This window comes from Scomber japonicus, chromosome 7 (assembly GCF_027409825.1).
Source record: "Scomber japonicus isolate fScoJap1 chromosome 7, fScoJap1.pri, whole genome shotgun sequence".
Classification (NCBI taxonomy): Eukaryota; Metazoa; Chordata; class Actinopteri; order Scombriformes; family Scombridae; genus Scomber; species Scomber japonicus.
The window spans coordinates 2,930,873-2,948,910 of NC_070584.1; the positions used below are offsets into that span (position 1 = coordinate 2,930,873).

The following is an 18,038-nucleotide window of genomic DNA, read 5'->3' on the forward strand; positions in this document are numbered from 1 at the left end:
GCATTCATTCTACATTGTGCTATTTCTGTACAGAGGATTCCACTCACTTGTCGCTGCTTGCTCCTCCAGGCCAACCTGACAATTTTACTGCTGGACACCAAACCATGGCTAGTGTAACCAAGGGGGGCGCTGCTGGTGGACAGGCTGTGAGGATAATTTCACTAAACACTGGTGGGCTAAACGCTGCAATTAAACGTACAAAGGTTTTGACACACATTAAAAACTTAAATGCTGACATAATGTTTCTCCAGGAAACGCATTTATGCAACTCCGACCATAGGAAACTAAATAGGCCTTGGATTGACCAAACTTTTCATTCTCATTTCAATGTAAAAACAAGGGGCACAGCTATACTAATTCGGAAAAATGTTCACTTCACCTCAGATAAAGTACTAACAGACCCAAACGGCCGATATGTTATTGCCACAGGTACGCTATATGGAAAACATGCCCCCAATTGGGATGACCATAAATTAGTGAGCTCACTGTTTACTACCATTCTGAAATTAGATTCCCATCTTTTAATAATGGGAGGAGACATGAACTGTGTGATTGATCCAACAGTGGGTAGGTCGAGCTCGCGATCAACGATCATCTACGCCTATGAAAATGTCCCAGGCCCTCGCCACGTTTATGAATCAATTTGGATTAGTTGACCCTTGGCGATTTTCACATCCCTCCGTGAAACAATACTCATGCACATCGCTCATTCTCGCGCATAGACTACTATATTTCTGAAGCAATTACTTTTTTCTGTGAAACCAATAAAAATAATGAAACCTCTCCGTCTCTAAAAGCCTACATAAGGGGTAAAATTATTTCATTTACGTCTCATGCTAATAAATTACGCAGATCCCAGCAAAAAGATTTGGGAGAAGCCATCGCTGATGTGGATAATTCCCTCTCATCTACAAATACACCTGATTCATATAAAGAAAGAACAAGACTCCTAACAGAACTTGATCTCCTTCTCACTTCCAAAGCTGAACAACTTCTCCTTCGCTCCCGTGGGTTAGTGTACGGACATGGGGACAAAGCTGGCCGTCTCCTGGCACAGCAACTGAAAGCAAAAGTAGCATCAAACCAAATTACTCAGATAACCGATGATTCAGGCTCAATAACTTTGGACCCGGACAAAATAAATAACACTTTTAGATCTTTTTTTCTCCCAACTTTATACTTCAGAATCACTCACAGATGAAAACCAACTAAATAACTTTTTTGAAAAATTGGACTTACCTAAATTTCACCCGAGAACAACTTGAAATTAGACGCCGCTCTTACACTCTCAGAAATTAAAGAAGCAATACAGTCAATGAACAGTGGTAAATCAACAGGCCCAGACGGTTACCCGGTCGAATTTTCTAAAAAACTTTCAGATCAATTAGCTCCACTATTACTTGAAATGTTTAACCACTCATTTGAACAAGGTACCCTGCCGCCCACACTCATGCAAGCTTCCATCTCCCTAATTTTTAAAAAGGGTAAGGAGCTGTGCATCCTATCGACCAATATCACTCCTCCCGGTAGATGTTAAAATACTCGCAAAAATCCTGACTCAGCGATTGGAATCTGTTATGCCCTTGATTACTTCAGAGGACCAGACGGGATTTATAAGGGGAAGACATTCATATTCCAACATAAGAAGGCTTCTCGGTGTCATCCTCTCTCCATCTCCCTCTTAACGTCCCAGAGGCCATAATATCTCTCAACGCCGAGAAAGCCTTCGACAGGGTGGAGTGGGCCTATCTCCAATTTGGTTTTGATAATAATTTCATTTCATGGGTCAGATTACTCTACTCCTCTCCATGTGCCTCAGTCTGCACAAACAACCAACACTCTGCTCCGTTCCCACTTTTTCGGGGAACAAGACAGGGGTGCCCGCTATCCCCATTATTATTCGCACTAGCGATTGAACCACTATCAGTAGCTTTAAAAATGGTGGGGGGATTCGGAGGGATTGACAGATGGGGCATAAAACATCAAGTGTCGCTATATGCAGATGATCTGCTTCTCTGTGTTAGTGATCCCTTATCAAATATCCCACGCATTCTGACTATTAAACTCCTTTGGTCGCCTATCTGGATATAAGCTTAACATTACCAAAAGCAAATTCTTCCCAATCAACCAATTGGCCGCAGACTTACCACCGTCGACTATAGCCTTTAAAATAGCCAGCACAGGATTTAAATATCTTGGCATTGTGATTACACGTGATCAGAGTACATGTGATTATCCCTGCAAACAATACGAGAACAAAATCTCACTTTATTAACAATGAAGGTCAAGTCCGATTTACAGAGATGGAACTACTTGCCGCTGTCCCTAACCGGCAGGATTCAAATTATGAAAATGAATGTATTACCAAGATATTTATATGTTTTTCAATGTTTCCCTTTTTTTCCTTCCCAAATCATTTTTCACGATTATAAACGACATTATCTCATCTTTCATCTGGGCTGGCAAACGACCAAGAGCTAGTCGCTCGCTTCTCTACAGGGATAGATCAGCTGGGGGATTGGATTTACCTAATCTAATTGGTTATTACTGGGCATCAAACATGCTATATATTATCCTGGTCCCTTCAAACCAGTTGGTGCCAGAGTGAAGCGGCCTCCTCCTCCTCCTCCTCGTCGCTACGAGCTTTAGCATGCAGTACCTTTCATTCCTCCCCGTCAAGTCTTTCCTCCAATCCAGTTGTGGTTGGAACACTAAAAATTTGGACACAAATAAGAAACCACACCTCCCTCTAGCAACCCCAATTTGCAACAATCATTTGTTTGCTCCAGCAAAAACTGACCCACGCTTCTCTGCCTTAGAAAATAAGGGACTTCGCAGTCTGGGTGACTTATACGTTAATGATATTTTTGCAAGTTTTCACTAATACAATTTAAAGTTTTTCATAGACTACACTACAATAAAGAAAAATTGTCTAAGCTTTATCTGGATAAATTTAATGACAAATGCAATAAATGTTCACAGACTCCATGCAACCTCACCCACATGTTCTGGGCATGCCCTAGGTTGTCTGAATTCTGGCAACGATTCTTCAAAACAATTTCAGATATATTAGGCATAAAACTAACTCCAACTTCACATACTGCTATATTTGGTAAACCTCCAGACAACCTTCGCACCACAATCATCCAAAACAACTTTATTGCCTTTGCCTCTCTCATCGCCCGTAATAGAATTTTGTTGCTATGGAAATCGTCCCAGCCACCATCAATCAAAGTCTGGTTACATGACATTTTGGGTCTCCTGAAGTTGGAGAAGATCAAATTCCCCCTTCGAGGTTCCTCTGGTTCTATACTCATTGAAGAACATTACTCAAATATTTAGATGAGCTACCAGCTCGGGAAGTCCATTGCATGACCATGCACAATTTTGCCCACTTGTGTCAGCAGCGCTGCCGGCAGTTGTTCACTGAATGTTATAAAAGGAAAAAGAAAGAATGCTATGTGTATGTACTTACACACTTTATGACTGTCTGGCATTTGATAAATAAAAGTTACCAAAAAAAAAAAAGAGAAAGCCACCACAAAGAAAGAGCTTGATGCAACAAGAGCTAAAACAAGAATCAACATCGGCTCCGCTTTCAAGCGATGGAGGAGTCTGATGAAGCTTCATCCAGAGCTAAAAAGGGATAAAATGGTCGCGGCGTTTCTGGTTGAACGGTATTTTTATTTTGTATAATCTAACATACAATTTCTGTAGGAGGGTGTGTATGTGGTCTGGAAACAATATAACAAACGGTAACATTAATCACCATGGCAACAATGGTATACAATGTAACTGGAGGCTATCATGTAAAACATTAACATTCAATAAACTTAAGAATTGACATCAATAAACATTTATCAACAATTTATCTCAAAGTAATATATTAATGTGTTAATGGTGATAAAATTAGTTGTTGCTATTTCTGGCACTAATAACAGAAAACCGCTATAAACGTTATAGAAATGTGCTAGCATAATTCTAACGAGTGCTATAACTGCCGTTTAAATTCTATAAATGCCGTCAGATTTACATAAATCAATAAACAGGTTATAGTCAAACAAACAATCAGTGAAACATCAATTCATATAACTTACTTATCATTTAAGGATGCACATTAGGGAAAATAAAGTTAGCCGCTTCATAGCGTGTAACACAATAACCGGGCAGGGAGGAAACCATGGCAACAACAAACTTAGGTTCCGCCTTCAGTCTTTCTAACATCATATGTGATAACGTTACGTTTGACTGTATTTGTTGTAACATTATAGTTACCGGATCACGGTTTAACTTTCTACTGTAACAACCCGTCCACTCACGTTACTATGTGTGTGTGCATGTGCATTGTCTTGGTCATCAATATTGTAGTGTGCATTCGCGGATGGTAAAGGGAGTGCAGAGGTGGGACATAGGAGGGAGGAGGGGTTGTTGCTGTTCAATTTTTTTCAATGTGCTGTGTGAAATGCAAGAAAGTTAAGAGTAGCTTTAATGAACTTAAGGGAGCTGGGGCCGCAGTCACCAAGAAAACCATTGGTAACACACTTCGCCATAATGGATTGAGATCCTGCAGTGCCCGCAATGTCCCCCTGCTCAAGAAGGCACATGTACAGGCCCGTCTGAAGTTTGCCAATGAACACTTGAATGATTCAGAGCTCTACGGCATCAACTCGACTCGCCATGTTTGGAGGCAGAAAAATGCTGAATATGACCCCAACAACACAATCCTCACTGTCAAATATGGAGGTGGAAACATTCTGTCTTGGGGCTGTTTTTCTGCTAAGGGTACAAGAAGACTTCATCCCATTGAAGTGCTGACGAATGGGACCATGTACCATAGAACCTTGGATGAGTAACACTGAATATGGGTCGTGGATGGGTCTTCCAGCATGACAATGACCCAAAACATACAGCCAGGGCAACAAAGGAGTGGCTCAAGAAGAAGCACATTAAGATCCTGGAATGGCCTAGCCAGTCTCCGGACCTTAATCCCATAAAAAAATCTGTGGAGGGAGCTGAAACTTGTTAAGCGACAGCCTCCAAACCTTTAGGATTTGGAGAGTATCTGTAAAGAGGAGTGGACCAAAATCCCTCTTGAGATGTGACCAAGAAACGTCTTGCCTCTGTGCTTTCCAACAATTTTCTTGGGGACATTCACATTTTGCTTGAGGATCAAATACTTCACTCAATGTCTATGGCTTCACAAAACGGCAATCCCAAAATAATCTCTGGAGCCCTGAAATACCGAGACTGGAGGTACGTGGAGCATACTTTTCACTCAATCAAATACAAATTAATTTATAACCTTTATTTAATTTCTTTTTCTGGATTTTTTGTTGATATTCTGTCTCTCTCTGTTAAAATAAACCTACCATACAAATTATGGACTGTTCATGTCTTTGTAAGGGGTAAATTTACAAAATCAGCAGGGAATCAAATAATTATTTCCTCCCATGTATGTTGATTTGTGCATTAATTGAAATATAGGCATACTATATGTACTATATATACACACTATATATACTATATAGGCATATAGGAGTACCTGTAGCCTCAGGCAGCTCCAATGACCTCTGCTGTCTCATTCTGTGGCAATTGTCCTCACAGCGCACTGCTGAAAGGTTAGGGTGAGTTTATTTAAATGAGATAATGCATGATGACACACCACTGGTTAACAAAATCAATATAAATTGATAATGGGATTTCTGAGAAATGTTTATATAGACTATGACACACAGACTAAATTGTAATATAGTGGACTCAATGCATAAAAAGGTTAGGCTTTACATGCATAATCACATGAAGTTTAGTATGATTAGTATGATCTCTTACTAATGAAAACAGTCTTATTATGTTTAAAAACAAAAATCTAAGTAATCATGTCTAAACCTTGGTAAGGAATGATAGAGGAAAATGTGTATACTCATTATATCAGAAAAGTGTAATATTTTATGCAGGTATTGTCTGAAACAATATATTTTCCCTTGTTTTAACCGGTGTTACACCAAAATCTGTGACCATCAAAAATGGTGACCTTGTTGCTGGCTCTCTGCTGAAGAAGTTGTTTATAAACCCAAACTTCACCTTAACCTTAACAGTGATATAGTTTACTTTGCAACTTGGCTGTTTAGTGGTAACACACATAAAAAATAAAAGATCAACAATAATTTTACTTGCAGCCTTATCCAACTACCAAAAAAATACTACCACCAGAGGTGTGGGTGGGTGTGTGTGTGTGTCCGTGGCGCGTGTATTTGTGATAACAACATGATACCGGACCCTCATTCATAAATCAAAAGTTTTTGTTAGGCAAGTTATTATTTAACTTTGGAACAAAACGGATCTTAACCTCAGAATGCATGAATTCATGTCACGGAAGGATAATTACATGGTTAGAAGGCTGTATGGGTGAGTAGCCAACAAACTGTAGCATAAGCATTAGCATTAGCTACTGTGTGGATTGTGTTTTGTGGTTACTTACCTAACTTCTCTGGAGTTTCGCCACCTTGCGTTAATGTCATGCGGCGTTTGGTGGCATTTTCCAACAGTGATTTGCTCTTGTTAGGCATGTTGAAAATGTTTGTGACCTTGGATAACTGTCTCCTCTTCCTTCGTCTTCTTGTCCCGTTATTCACGCTACATACAGCGTCTTTGCGCATATACGTCACAGGCCGAAAAAATAGTCCCAGCTGGCTGTAGCTTCGGAGTCTGAAATAAAAGGTATAACTGCAGACAATTTATTTAACAGTGAAATAGAAATTGAAGCTGACAAGAAACTAAATACGAAAAAAAATGCCAAATGCAATGGCTGGCTCCTTGAACCTTGGAGGAGATGGAGGGGGTTGGCGAAAGGTGAACGAACAGATGGACCGACAAACATCCTGCTCTCCAATTATAGTAGTAGGATAACCAGAGGTGGAAAGAGTACGGAAATATTTGACTCAAGTAAAAGTACCACTACTTTGAAGAAATTTTACTTGAGTACAAGTAAAAGTACTGGTCTAAAAATATACTCAAGTAAAAGTAAAAAGTAGCTTGTTAAAAAAATACTTTGAGTAAAAGTTACTTAGTTACTTTTATAATGGGGGTGGGTGGGGGGGGGGGGGCGGCTGTAGGACAAAGTGATGGCTCATAAATCTCTAACTAGTTGTTTTAATTAAAGATAAAAGGTATACATTTACAAATTCAGCTTCAATGACAAAATATGTCGACACACAACATTTAAAACATTTATGGAGATATGTCATTTTAGTGAAGACCATCCCATAAAACATTTTCAAATAACACAACCATTAAATTGAAGGTGGCATAGTTGTGGATTCTGTAAACCCAGAGCGATTTTAGAATTTTTTGGGGGATTTTCTTACACCCCTAAATTTGATCTCAGCACCCCTAAAAATAAATAATAAACCCTCCATAGTCTCTAAATATTGTGTGGGAAACACTGAATGATTATTGGGGTTTTTTAAAACACTTGCAGGGCATTGAATGTCAAATTCTCATTAGGAGCTGAGCTCCTCTAAAGCTCTGATCCTAGTCCTACATCACCCTGGTTTAAACCAACAGTCATACTGCATATCTATGAATCACTATGGGTCAAAGTCACAAGAGCAATAACTTTTCTTTACATTACCCAAAGAAGACCAAACTTTTAAGTACTCATGTTTAAAAGGCTGTGCCCCTGTGCAGCTTTCGCTCAATTCTCTCATTTCCGACGCTGTCCTTTTCACGTGAACGCATCATGCGCAATGCCTCGTCCTACACGAAGAGTGAGACAGATGACAGCACAACGTCTAATGGACATTTCTTTTAGAGTTTGTTGTGTTGTGTTAGAGTTTATATGTCGCTATGAGAGCTAGCTGCCAGGTGTAACAGGCTGCATGAATGTTAAGTCATTGTATCATGCTGGTTAATGATTCTGTACGATACTCTTTGCTTTAAAAAAAACATTCGGCCAACATTTTTTACTCAGTAACGGATGTGATTTAAAGTGTAGCGAAGTACAATACTTCACACAAAACATACTTAAGTAAAAGTAAAAGTACAGATTTTTAAAACTACTTTGAAAAGTACAAATACACAGAAAAGCTACTCAATTACAGTAACGTGAGTAAATGTAATTCGTTACTTTCCACCTCTGAGGATAACAAATGCTTCAGTCAAACACTGCATTACACCTGACACTACTAGGCAAACATACATAAATATACAGAGTAAAGAAGTCTGACATATTGTGGACCTTTAAATCGCTGGTCAGGAAATGCTCTTTAACTTATACAGTTTTAAGTCCATCAAAGGTCATCTACTTGTGGCAAAAAATACAAATAAGTTAATACCAGTGTTATTCACATAACATGAGAAGAGACAAAGGTATGAGCTAGGAGACCATGCCTGGTTGCATGGCGTGAAATGCCTCAGTGAACTTATCATTTCACAACAATTACCTCAAGTAATATCTTGGCAATTGATGAAGGCTCGTGCTCCAATGTAGAAGGCAAGTTTTCTTTCATTTCTTGCTGCCTTAATCATGGGCCTCAATCTGGTATGGAGTTAGATTTGTTTCATAATGTTATCTTGGGATGTGGACTTATAGTCTGTCCTCCCTTTGCCATAAAAAGGGCTTTTTTGCTGCTGAGGATTTACACGGAGACACAGGAAGCTCAGGAAAGTCTTCCTCAGACATGGCAGTCAATACTGTTGGTATAGTGTAGTCATAGCACAAGGATCACAACATTGCCCGGTGTGCTGTTTGTGTTCTTTTGCAATCTTTTTTTCTGTTGCGACTCAACATTAGGTTGTTTTCAACTTTCACTGAAACAAATCCACTGTACTGAACAGACTCTGGCTGCAAATGATGTCAAACAAGCAAGATGGCAACTCTTGGAAAAACAATATTTTGCCTTCACTTTTGCATAGCAGTAGGAAGTGGAGGAACATCATTGATCTTTAGGGATTTGTTATATTTTATTTATTTAGTTATTTCCCAATTAACTGGCAACAATGTAGTTTAATCTTATCTTGTGTACAATTATTTTGAGTTATTGGAGTTTTTATTTATTATTTTGCCTTCTGTCTGTACTTTCCTGTTTAGCACTTACGTTGATGTTGAAGTGCACTACATGTAGAGAAATCAACATTAAATTATTATAACATGAGACAAAAGTCATGAGGTATGTGTCCTCACCTTATTCTATCACTGTAAATAGTCTATTGAAATTGCACATAATACTAAAACTTAACCTTGAGATTCTATACCAGTAAATGCACAATTGCAGACTAACATACACAGGACGGATAGTCACTTTGGCTATAAAACAACTGTTAGGCCTCTTAAACAACATTTAAGCAGTATCACATGGTGGGCATAGAGAAAAATAAATAGGTCATCTAGCCCAGATGTTGATCTGTTTCAGTGTTGTTGGCTACACAAAGGAAAGAATGAAAGCACAATTTGGGAAAAAACAGCATTACACAAGTTAACCAAATAATGCAGGTAAGCTAAAAATGTAATTTGCCCTCAAGATATCTTCTACAGTATAGTTCTGACCTCATGGCCTATGGACTAGTCAATAATATTCCAAGTATCAGTCATATTTTAGAACGTCTAGCTGTACTCAAAACATTAACATGAATAGATGTAAAAACAAATTCACTGTAATATTTAAATAGACCCCACAATTTATTGTGTTCGTGCTGCTTAATAATAGGTGTAGGAGCTATATGTGTGTGTATGTGTCATGTTGGTAAGTTGGCACTTGGGTGGTGGGCGTGTCACTGGGCCGTGTACTCTGATTACAGATACTTGTGCTCACCTGTGCTCAGTTCTGGTTTTGTCCACGAAGGAGGGTGAGTCAGGAGGGAAACTTTCTGTTGACCGCTTAAACATCACATTATGGACCCTTTTATATGCATTTTTAACTTGCACTAGCACATGTGTTAGCATCTGTTAAAGTGTATCAGCTGCACAACCTCGTAATATGGTAATAAAGAGCAATAAACTGAGTCAAAGGATTGAATGTGAATTAATTTATGGGCGCGTCAATAGTTATCTCCCGTGTTGAGCCTCCTGCGGCATGTTGGTTTTGTAGTGATTGTCAGTCAGTCGCAACAATAGGCTAATCCAAATTTTTACATGGGGTAAGTCAAAATCCAAAAATCCAGGTCCCAATCCAGCAATGTTTTAGGGGCAACTTCTATTTCAAATTTTATCTACTAGATTGTGTCATTGTTCACTGTTAGACTTACTAGTAACATTGCAAAGTTAGAGGAGGTAATTTTCCCACATTCCCACAAATAATATCATTGAGTCATCGTTTTAAGCACTTCAATCCATTCAACAGAGTGAGGGTATTCTAGTTAAAGATAATGCCAAATAGGGAACATGCACTAAGTGAGAGGACGCAAAGGCTGAGAGCTCCTGACCACGTGTCAAACAATTTACTGAAAGTCATCACAAAATCTCACCTCAAAAGAAAATTAAGAGTCCCATTGATTAATTAAATCCCCTTGTGCAAAAGCAGCCTAATGGATGGTATTTTTTCTGAAATGTTGGACAAAAGCTGACTGCTAATTGAGCAAGGATAAAGGGACTGAATAAGGTGCTGGACACAGCGGTTAAACCGGAAGGAATTAGGAGGAAGCAAGATTTATTTATTTAAACATAGAAATATGAACAGATTAACATATAAATACTTCTTTTTTGGGTTGTGAAAAGGGCCATTTCTTGGGTTTGTTTCTTGCCACCTTATTTTCCCTTTTCAAAAATATTTGGAATATGGATGAAATTTGAGAAACAGCTGAGGAGTTACCAGCTGGAAGAGTGGAGGAAGGAGGCGGGGGGAGTAGTTGAGGTGAATCGGTCTAGTGCTAAATTCATTTAAGTGTTAAATGATTAATACATACATAAATGCAATGCATTAGTCCATACTGGATATCTATTATTATTTTACAGCCTATAGGTAATTTATTTTCTCTCCTATTTTATTAATTAATGTATTTGTTTATTATTCCCATCCCTTCTCTCTCCCTCCTTTTGTTTTTTTCTCTCTCCTTTATAATTTTTCAAAGTATGAAGTAGAAGATGGGGGAGGGAAGGAGGAGGAAAAACACAGACAAACATTTGGTTGATGAAATCCTTGAAGGAGGAGGGTTTAGTTGGTATTAAATTGGTAGAGAGTCAGGTGTTTTTGTGGGATTATGTATGAGTGTAAAATTCTGAAGATGTGAGTGAGAATGAATATTAGTTACGACCATTGTTTGCACAACAAAATAGAGGGGTTTATAGCTCTAACAAAGCATGTTCCTAAGGGATAGATTTGGGGAAGAATGCATGGGGTTGTGTGTGTGTGTGTGTGTGTGTGTGTGTGTGTGTGATGCCACTGCTAGCTGCCTCTGCCACCTATCGGTCCAGTACCGTAAACCACTACTGGACCAGGAGGGGCATAACATCAGCCTTTTGATCTCAGCGTCGCTCGAACTATTTTGTGGTTTAGTTTGTCAGCTGTATAACTTTATTCCATTTACTTGACTTCAATATGGCGTATATTCCTTATGTGTGTGTGTGGGGGGGCTCCACCATTTTCAGTCGTAGACCTACGCTAGCCTATACAAGGAGGCAAAACATTAACATACTCGTCTTTGTAGTGGGTTTAATCATTTTATGGTGATACTTAGTGTATATTTATTTTTTAAGTATTAACAGAAGCCAAGATAAGAAAACTGTAAGAAACAAAGGCTTCCTATTGATTTCGAAATGTGATCTATCGTTATGGTATCGAAAAACTCAATTTAAAGTTAGGGTTTACTGTCAATGTGAAAGAAGAACTTGGCGTTTGACAACAAAACTTGCACTATAACCACAACAGATTATTGCTTTGTTCATCCATTTGGTCTCGGAGAATGCCTTCTCTGTAGACAGGTATTGTAGTCTACTCAACGACCTTAACTTTTGAAAACGTAAATTTGCTTAATCTGAATTAATAAAAAATGATTCCACTTACCGCAGCTGATACGAGCATTTCCTTATTCACGGATCACAAGACCAATCGAAATTGGCCGGAACTATTCTGCGCTTTATATTGTTCCAGTAGGACATGGACTCGGGTGTTTTCCAGTGTGTGACCTTCTAGTTTACGTACTTCCTGTCAAAATATATGACTTGTCTCCACTCGGCTGCTGTTGGATGAATTACAAATACATTTTGGTTTAGTGTTTTCACTAATTGTAAAAATGTCTTTTATGAAGCTTTGTGTTCCACACAGTTTATCAAGGTAAGACTCACAGAATAATGTTGGGAAATGCAAGCTAAATAGAGATTACAAAAGTAAATTTGATACTGAATTGCTTATCGTGAAATGAAACACGTTAGCTAACTTGCTACATGACAGCGTGTGCATTACTGTATTGATAGAAACGGATTTAGTGTCTAATATGGTCGTTTTAGCTGCGGTACATATTCAACGTTTTACACGACGCTGAAGTTGGCTTCCGATTCGCCAGCCTCCGATTCGGCAGTTAAGGGGGAATGAATTTAACGTGCAATGCGACTGTTTGCCCAATAATTGTCAGATTTTTGTGACACTTCTTGATGTGAAAACATTTTAGATATTTTAGGTAAGACATTAACTTTGTCTGAAACCTATTATTGTGTTTGTGAAACTTTTATTTTATTTGTGAAAATGCTAAAGGGAAAATTTCACCGTTTTTGTTCAATACGTCTATACCTCATTAGACCAGGTCCAGATTAAAAACCACTGACCCTAGACTTTTTCAAATCTGGACTAGATTATCCTACAGACCCTGAATTGTGAAACCCTTAATCTATTTGTGAAAATGCTATAAAGGCACATTTCACTGTTTATTTTTTGGACCTGGTCTAATGAGGTCACAAAAAACAAACAGTGAAATGTGCCTTTATAAATAAAAAATATCTAAAATGTTTTCACATCAAGAAGTGTCACAAAAACCTGACAATTATTGGGCAACAGTCACATTGCACGTTAAATTCATTCCCCCTTAAGTGCCGAATCGGAGGCTGGCGAATCGGAAGCTAACTTCAGCGTCGTGACATTTATTGTATATTTTTTGTGTGTGTGTGTGTGTGTGTGTGTGTGTGTGTGTGTGTGGTCAGGAGTGTTTGCCCTATGTTCACCCGGACAGGTTACCTATCAGTGCTCGGCCAAGCTTCCTTTCTTCACACACAAACTCCTCAGCTGAACTCTAACAGGACGTCAGTGGTGCGCTGTGGCCGACAGAGATATGAGAGACTGTACCCTGTGATGCTGGTCCGGCCTGATGGATCCACATTTAACATCAGATACAAAGAACCCCGACGTATCCTTATGGTTAGCACACCATCCCTTTAACTTTCTATTGAGTGCTTTCTAATAACCATTGATTTTTGAGAAATAACATTGTGACTCTGCATTAGAATGAATTCGAGTTTAAAGTAAATTCAGTTTTAAACATGGGCTGTATTTGCATAGTTTAGTCCAGTCGTCTTGCTTTTGATAACTTTACTGACTAACTACTCCAGCAGTATTATTATTTTTTCATTTAAGCATGTGCAGTAAATTAGTCTCATGATGTTAACACATCCTTTATTGGGAGACTTTAGTGATTAAGTATTGCATTTCCATAATACTAGGGACTTGTAGAGATAAAGTTAAAGCGATGGTTCGGAGTTTATTAAAATAAACACTTACCTGATGGCTTTTACTCTGCGGCTACTGCTAAAGTTGAAACATCGTCAAAATCTTGCACAACCACACCGTATTTCAGTGATCGTGCAATCGTGGGGGGGTCTGGAGGTCGATGTCATTTCCTGTATTCTGGTGCTTTTTAACAGGTGTTTTGACACTTTGAACTGACTATACTGTGAGAGAAATGATGGGTACATTTTTGTAATTACATCCAGATGAAGTGTTTGGTCCCAGATCACATTAGAAGTTATTAAAAAGCTAAGTATAGAACTTGATTAATCTATATGTCACAACTGTAACATATGGCAAATTCAGATATTTTTTGGGTGGTCTATGCCTTTAGATGCTTCTTTTTAATGTGTTTTTAATTTATGTAACTCTGTACGGTGTCCTTGAGTGCCAAGAAAGGCACCTTTTAAATAAAATTTATTATTATTAAATAATTCAATATTCCCATTGACAAATTATTCTAAACTGTCAAATCCCTTTCATCACTCTCTACAGTAAAGGATCTCTGTATGAAGGTATTATTGGTGCAAAAGGTTTGAGCACCTGTAACAGTGATTTGTAGTTGTATACAGTGATGTGTGTATGTGTCACTCCGCATGTAAACAAAAGCCCATCTCTGATTGACTGTGGGACAAAAGCCCCTCTCCTCTCTGATTGGCTGTGGGATCGTGCAAGATTACAATGATGTTTACAGCTGTTAATAAACTCCTGGTGTACTTTTGCATGGATTTATGAGTTAGACCCTATTTGTACTACTGTAGAAGTTTGGTAACAATCCAGGCACTATTAGTGGGGTAATTTACGAGGTACACTTTTGGTTCCATTAGTGCCTGTAGTGGCTCTAACTCCACTGATATGTGACCAAAAAAAAAAAGGGCTGAGGCGGTGTTTAGATAGACATAATGGTGCATATGATGTGAGGTCTAAATTACACTGAACCATCCCTTTAACAAACTGGTAAAAAAAACAAAAAAACAGGGTTATTTTTCAGGCATGAAGAAGCACCATCAAAACCATCATATAGCTGGTTTCACTGGTTAAATAGTCCCCCTTTCTTTCTTTCTCCCCAAGAAAGAAAGAAACTGATATTCATTTATTGAAATTGTTTCATTTAAAACATTGTGTGACACCCTGTGTTCTGTCACATCCCTAACCCAACCCTGTTAATACTGACAACTTCCTTGCTCAAGAAAAAATATATATTACTCTTATATGAAATGAGTTATTTATTGACATTTCTTCATATCTTTTGAAAGATGCCAGTCGATCTGTCTAGTCTGTCTGAAGAGGAGCGTCGAGCTCGACAAAAAAAGAGAGAAGTGAAGAAGACAACACAACAGACAGCAGTTCACTATGAAGACGACTTTAAAGCTGATAAGTACAGCCACTTCTGGAAGAAGAAATAACTTACTTATTTGTCAAAGCACAACCAAGGCAGCATCCCTAATATTAATTGCTGCAACAATGTTTAGTTAATAATTGGATTTAAAACTGTGTAGCTGTGTCGTGTATTTTCATAAAAGACAAATTTGCTGTTAGATGCTGTACAAATTCTGCTGTCGAAAATTGTCGATGGCCTTGTTGGCCCTGGAAGAGCCATCAAAGAAGACAGGTTACATAGTGTACTTGCTGCAGAAAGCAGCAGCTTTTCTCTGTACTCCTGGATGAAAATGAAAATATTTCAAACAAAAAAATTAAATTCCTGGAGATCTTTCAGTTGAAGGGACCGTCCTAAAGCAGTCTTTCTAAACTGAAGGTATTTCTGGATTTGTTTATGTATCCCTGTCATCCATGTTGATAACTGAACAGCTTTGTTTTCAAGTAAAATATTCATTTGGAGAAATAAAACAAAGACTACTAAATATGCCTTATGAGTGTCATATTTTAAAAATAAATTGGTAGAAAGTATTTCCAATCATAAGAGACTGTGGCAAGATGATAAGTTTGAAAAGTTTGTGGTGGTTATCAATAAGTATTTGAGAAGACAGACATGACACTTGACTAATTCTTTTATTTCATTTTGGGGGGCCTTTCATGGTTATTGGCCGCTACCATACATCAAAGACATTTTAAATGTGGGCGTAACATCTCATGGGGGGGGGGCGGGGGGGGGGGGTCTGGAGGTCGATGTCATTTCCTGTATTCTGGTGCTTTTTAACAGGTGTTTTGACACTTTGAACTGACTATACTGTGAGAGAAATGATGGGTACATTTTTGTAATTACATCCAGATGAAGTGTTTGGTCCCAGATCACATTAGAAGTTATTAAAAAGCTAAGTATAGAACTTGATTAATCTATATGTCACAACTGTAACATATGGCAAATTCAGATATTTTTTGGGTGGTCTATGCCTTTAGATGCTTCTTTTTAATGTGTTTTTAATTTATGTAACTCTGTACGGTGTCCTTGAGTGCCAAGAAAGGCACCTTTTAAATAAAATTTATTATTATTAAATAATTCAATATTCCCATTGACAAATTATTCTAAACTGTCAAATCCCTTTCATCACTCTCTACAGTAAAGGATCTCTGTATGAAGGTATTATTGGTGCAAAAGGTTTGAGCACCTGTAACAGTGATTTGTAGTTGTATACAGTGATGTGTGTATGTGTCACTCCGCATGTAAACAAAAGCCCATCTCTGATTGACTGTGGGACAAAAGCCCCTCTCCTCTCTGATTGGCTGTGGGATCAGTCGATCTCAGATCAGCACCCGCCTTTTGCTCCATAGACTGAATGCACAGATAGTTCTGCACCACATATCTCAGTGGAGGCGCGATTTGTGATGTGTAGTTCTGTGACTCGTGGGGAAGATTCGAGCAGTTGTACTTATCGATTTGTGTTTGTGTTTTAAAAGAACACAAATGTTTTCGTGAGAAATTATTTTGCATACATTGAATATTTATTGCACAAGTTCACGTTCAGATTTGCACATATTCAAATTTTATCCACAACTTCACATTGTTTGATACAGGTACACAAATATGTTTTGCACCAAATATACTACAACAATAGGAGCAAAAATGTGAACGTGTCAGTTTTTTAATCTGTGACTTGTAAAATAGGATTTGTGCAATTAAGAATTGTGAATGTGTAAGTGTTGTAGATTTTTTCTCTCTCCACAAATACAATAAAAGTACACAACTCAGAGTATGTGACCTCAAATTTACTGACACACATACACAATCACTGTATACAACTACAAATTTCACTGTTACAGGTGCTCAAACCTTTTGCACCAATAATACCTTCATATCTCTGCACTGTCCCTGCATCCTGTTCCTGTCTGTGGCTCACTCTCATGCTCCTAGATGTCAGGAGAAGAGGTGCACTGATCATTATTTAGTGAGCAGTATCTATTCTTTCATGTTTATAATCAAAACAAATGATACTGAATTTAAATACAGCTGACTGTAAAATACCAGTCTGTGCAACAGGAAATGTACCCAAAGCCCTCAGCAGCAGGCCAAAGATTACTCCTCAAAAAGTAAAATATTTGTCGCTCTTATGAGCCAGTTTATAAATGAGGAAGCCAGGCTTTTATTAGTCAGCTCCTGACTAATATTTAGTTTCAGTAAGTTAAAATTGTCCTGAACATTTAATGACAGTGTTTGACCCACCTTAAGTTTCCCGGTGTCTGTCATCGACCGAGCGTCAGCAGTGCAGTGTTTGTACGCCCAGCTCGTGCGTGTGTGCATGTGTCAGTATCAGTCTATGGTTAAAACATGGAGGGGACAGGGGAGTTTCACTGATTTGGGTTTTCTAAAATAGATCTCTCAATAAGTAAGTGGAACGTATTCAATAATCAAGCTCTGACACAGCGCTCTGAAAACAGCGCAGAGTGGATAGACTGATGTACTGATTATCGAGGCCTTATTAGATTAACTTCATCAATTATATAAATATGATATTTAAACACTCATGGTGTCTTTCCAAATGAAGACAAGACGAGAGGAGGAGAGAGACTGCTATCCAAGAGGGAGTGTGTTTCTATCAGCAGCTGCTCTGAACATTCAGTGGCACTGAAGGGAGAGGTTGAGGTTGAACTGTAGAGGTTGATGGACCTTCTTTCTCATTGTAATTTCCAGCATTGCTCTGTTAGAGAAAGAAGTTGCAAGTTGTATTGTGGAACACAAACTGAAACCAAAGTTGTTTTATTTTTAAAAAGAAAAAAGTGTAAACCTCAACAGGCCTCTCTGCATCTTCCCCCTCTGTGGCAGCTGATAAGGTGTCTTCATCATCCTCCTGTAATGAAACAGAATGTGTATATTATATTCTACCCATTATGCCAAATCTGTGGAATATTGAATACTACAACAGCATGGAGGTCTGT

The 18,038-nt window shown here is 38.3% G+C and overlaps 2 protein-coding genes across 3 annotated transcripts in view; one reads left to right on the forward strand and one right to left on the reverse strand.

Moving 5' to 3' along the window:
* Positions 1-12,021, reverse strand: part of ctns (cystinosin, lysosomal cystine transporter) — a 73,194-nt gene extending 61,173 nt beyond the window's left edge. For both annotated transcript variants that reach the window (XM_053321768.1, XM_053321767.1), the window contains exon 1: positions 11,997-12,021. In XM_053321768.1, coding sequence (XP_053177743.1) covers positions 11,997-12,014 — 18 coding nt within the window. In that variant the 5' untranslated portion in view covers positions 12,015-12,021. The remainder of the gene's footprint in view (positions 1-11,996) is intronic.
* Positions 12,022-12,165: 144 nt separating this feature from the next.
* Positions 12,166-15,560, forward strand: mrpl55 (mitochondrial ribosomal protein L55). Its single transcript, XM_053321778.1, has 3 exons — positions 12,166-12,266; positions 13,127-13,340; positions 14,963-15,560. Exons 1-3 carry the CDS (start codon positions 12,226-12,228, stop codon positions 15,110-15,112), a joined length of 405 nt encoding a protein of 134 aa, XP_053177753.1. The 5' UTR covers positions 12,166-12,225; the 3' UTR covers positions 15,113-15,560.
* Positions 15,561-18,038: the final 2,478 nt, after the last annotated feature.

Bases quoted from the DNA above. Each gene is read 5' to 3' on its own strand.
- mrpl55 (XM_053321778.1), top strand. From the start codon at position 12,226: ATGTCTTTTATGAAGCTTTGTGTTCCACACAGTTTATCAAG. The intron at 12,267-13,126 runs GTAAGACTCACA...GTGTGTGGTCAG, and splicing joins GTTCCACACAGTTTATCAAG to GAGTGTTTGCCCTATGTTCA. The intron at 13,341-14,962 runs GTTAGCACACCA...ATCTTTTGAAAG, and splicing joins AACCCCGACGTATCCTTATG to ATGCCAGTCGATCTGTCTAG.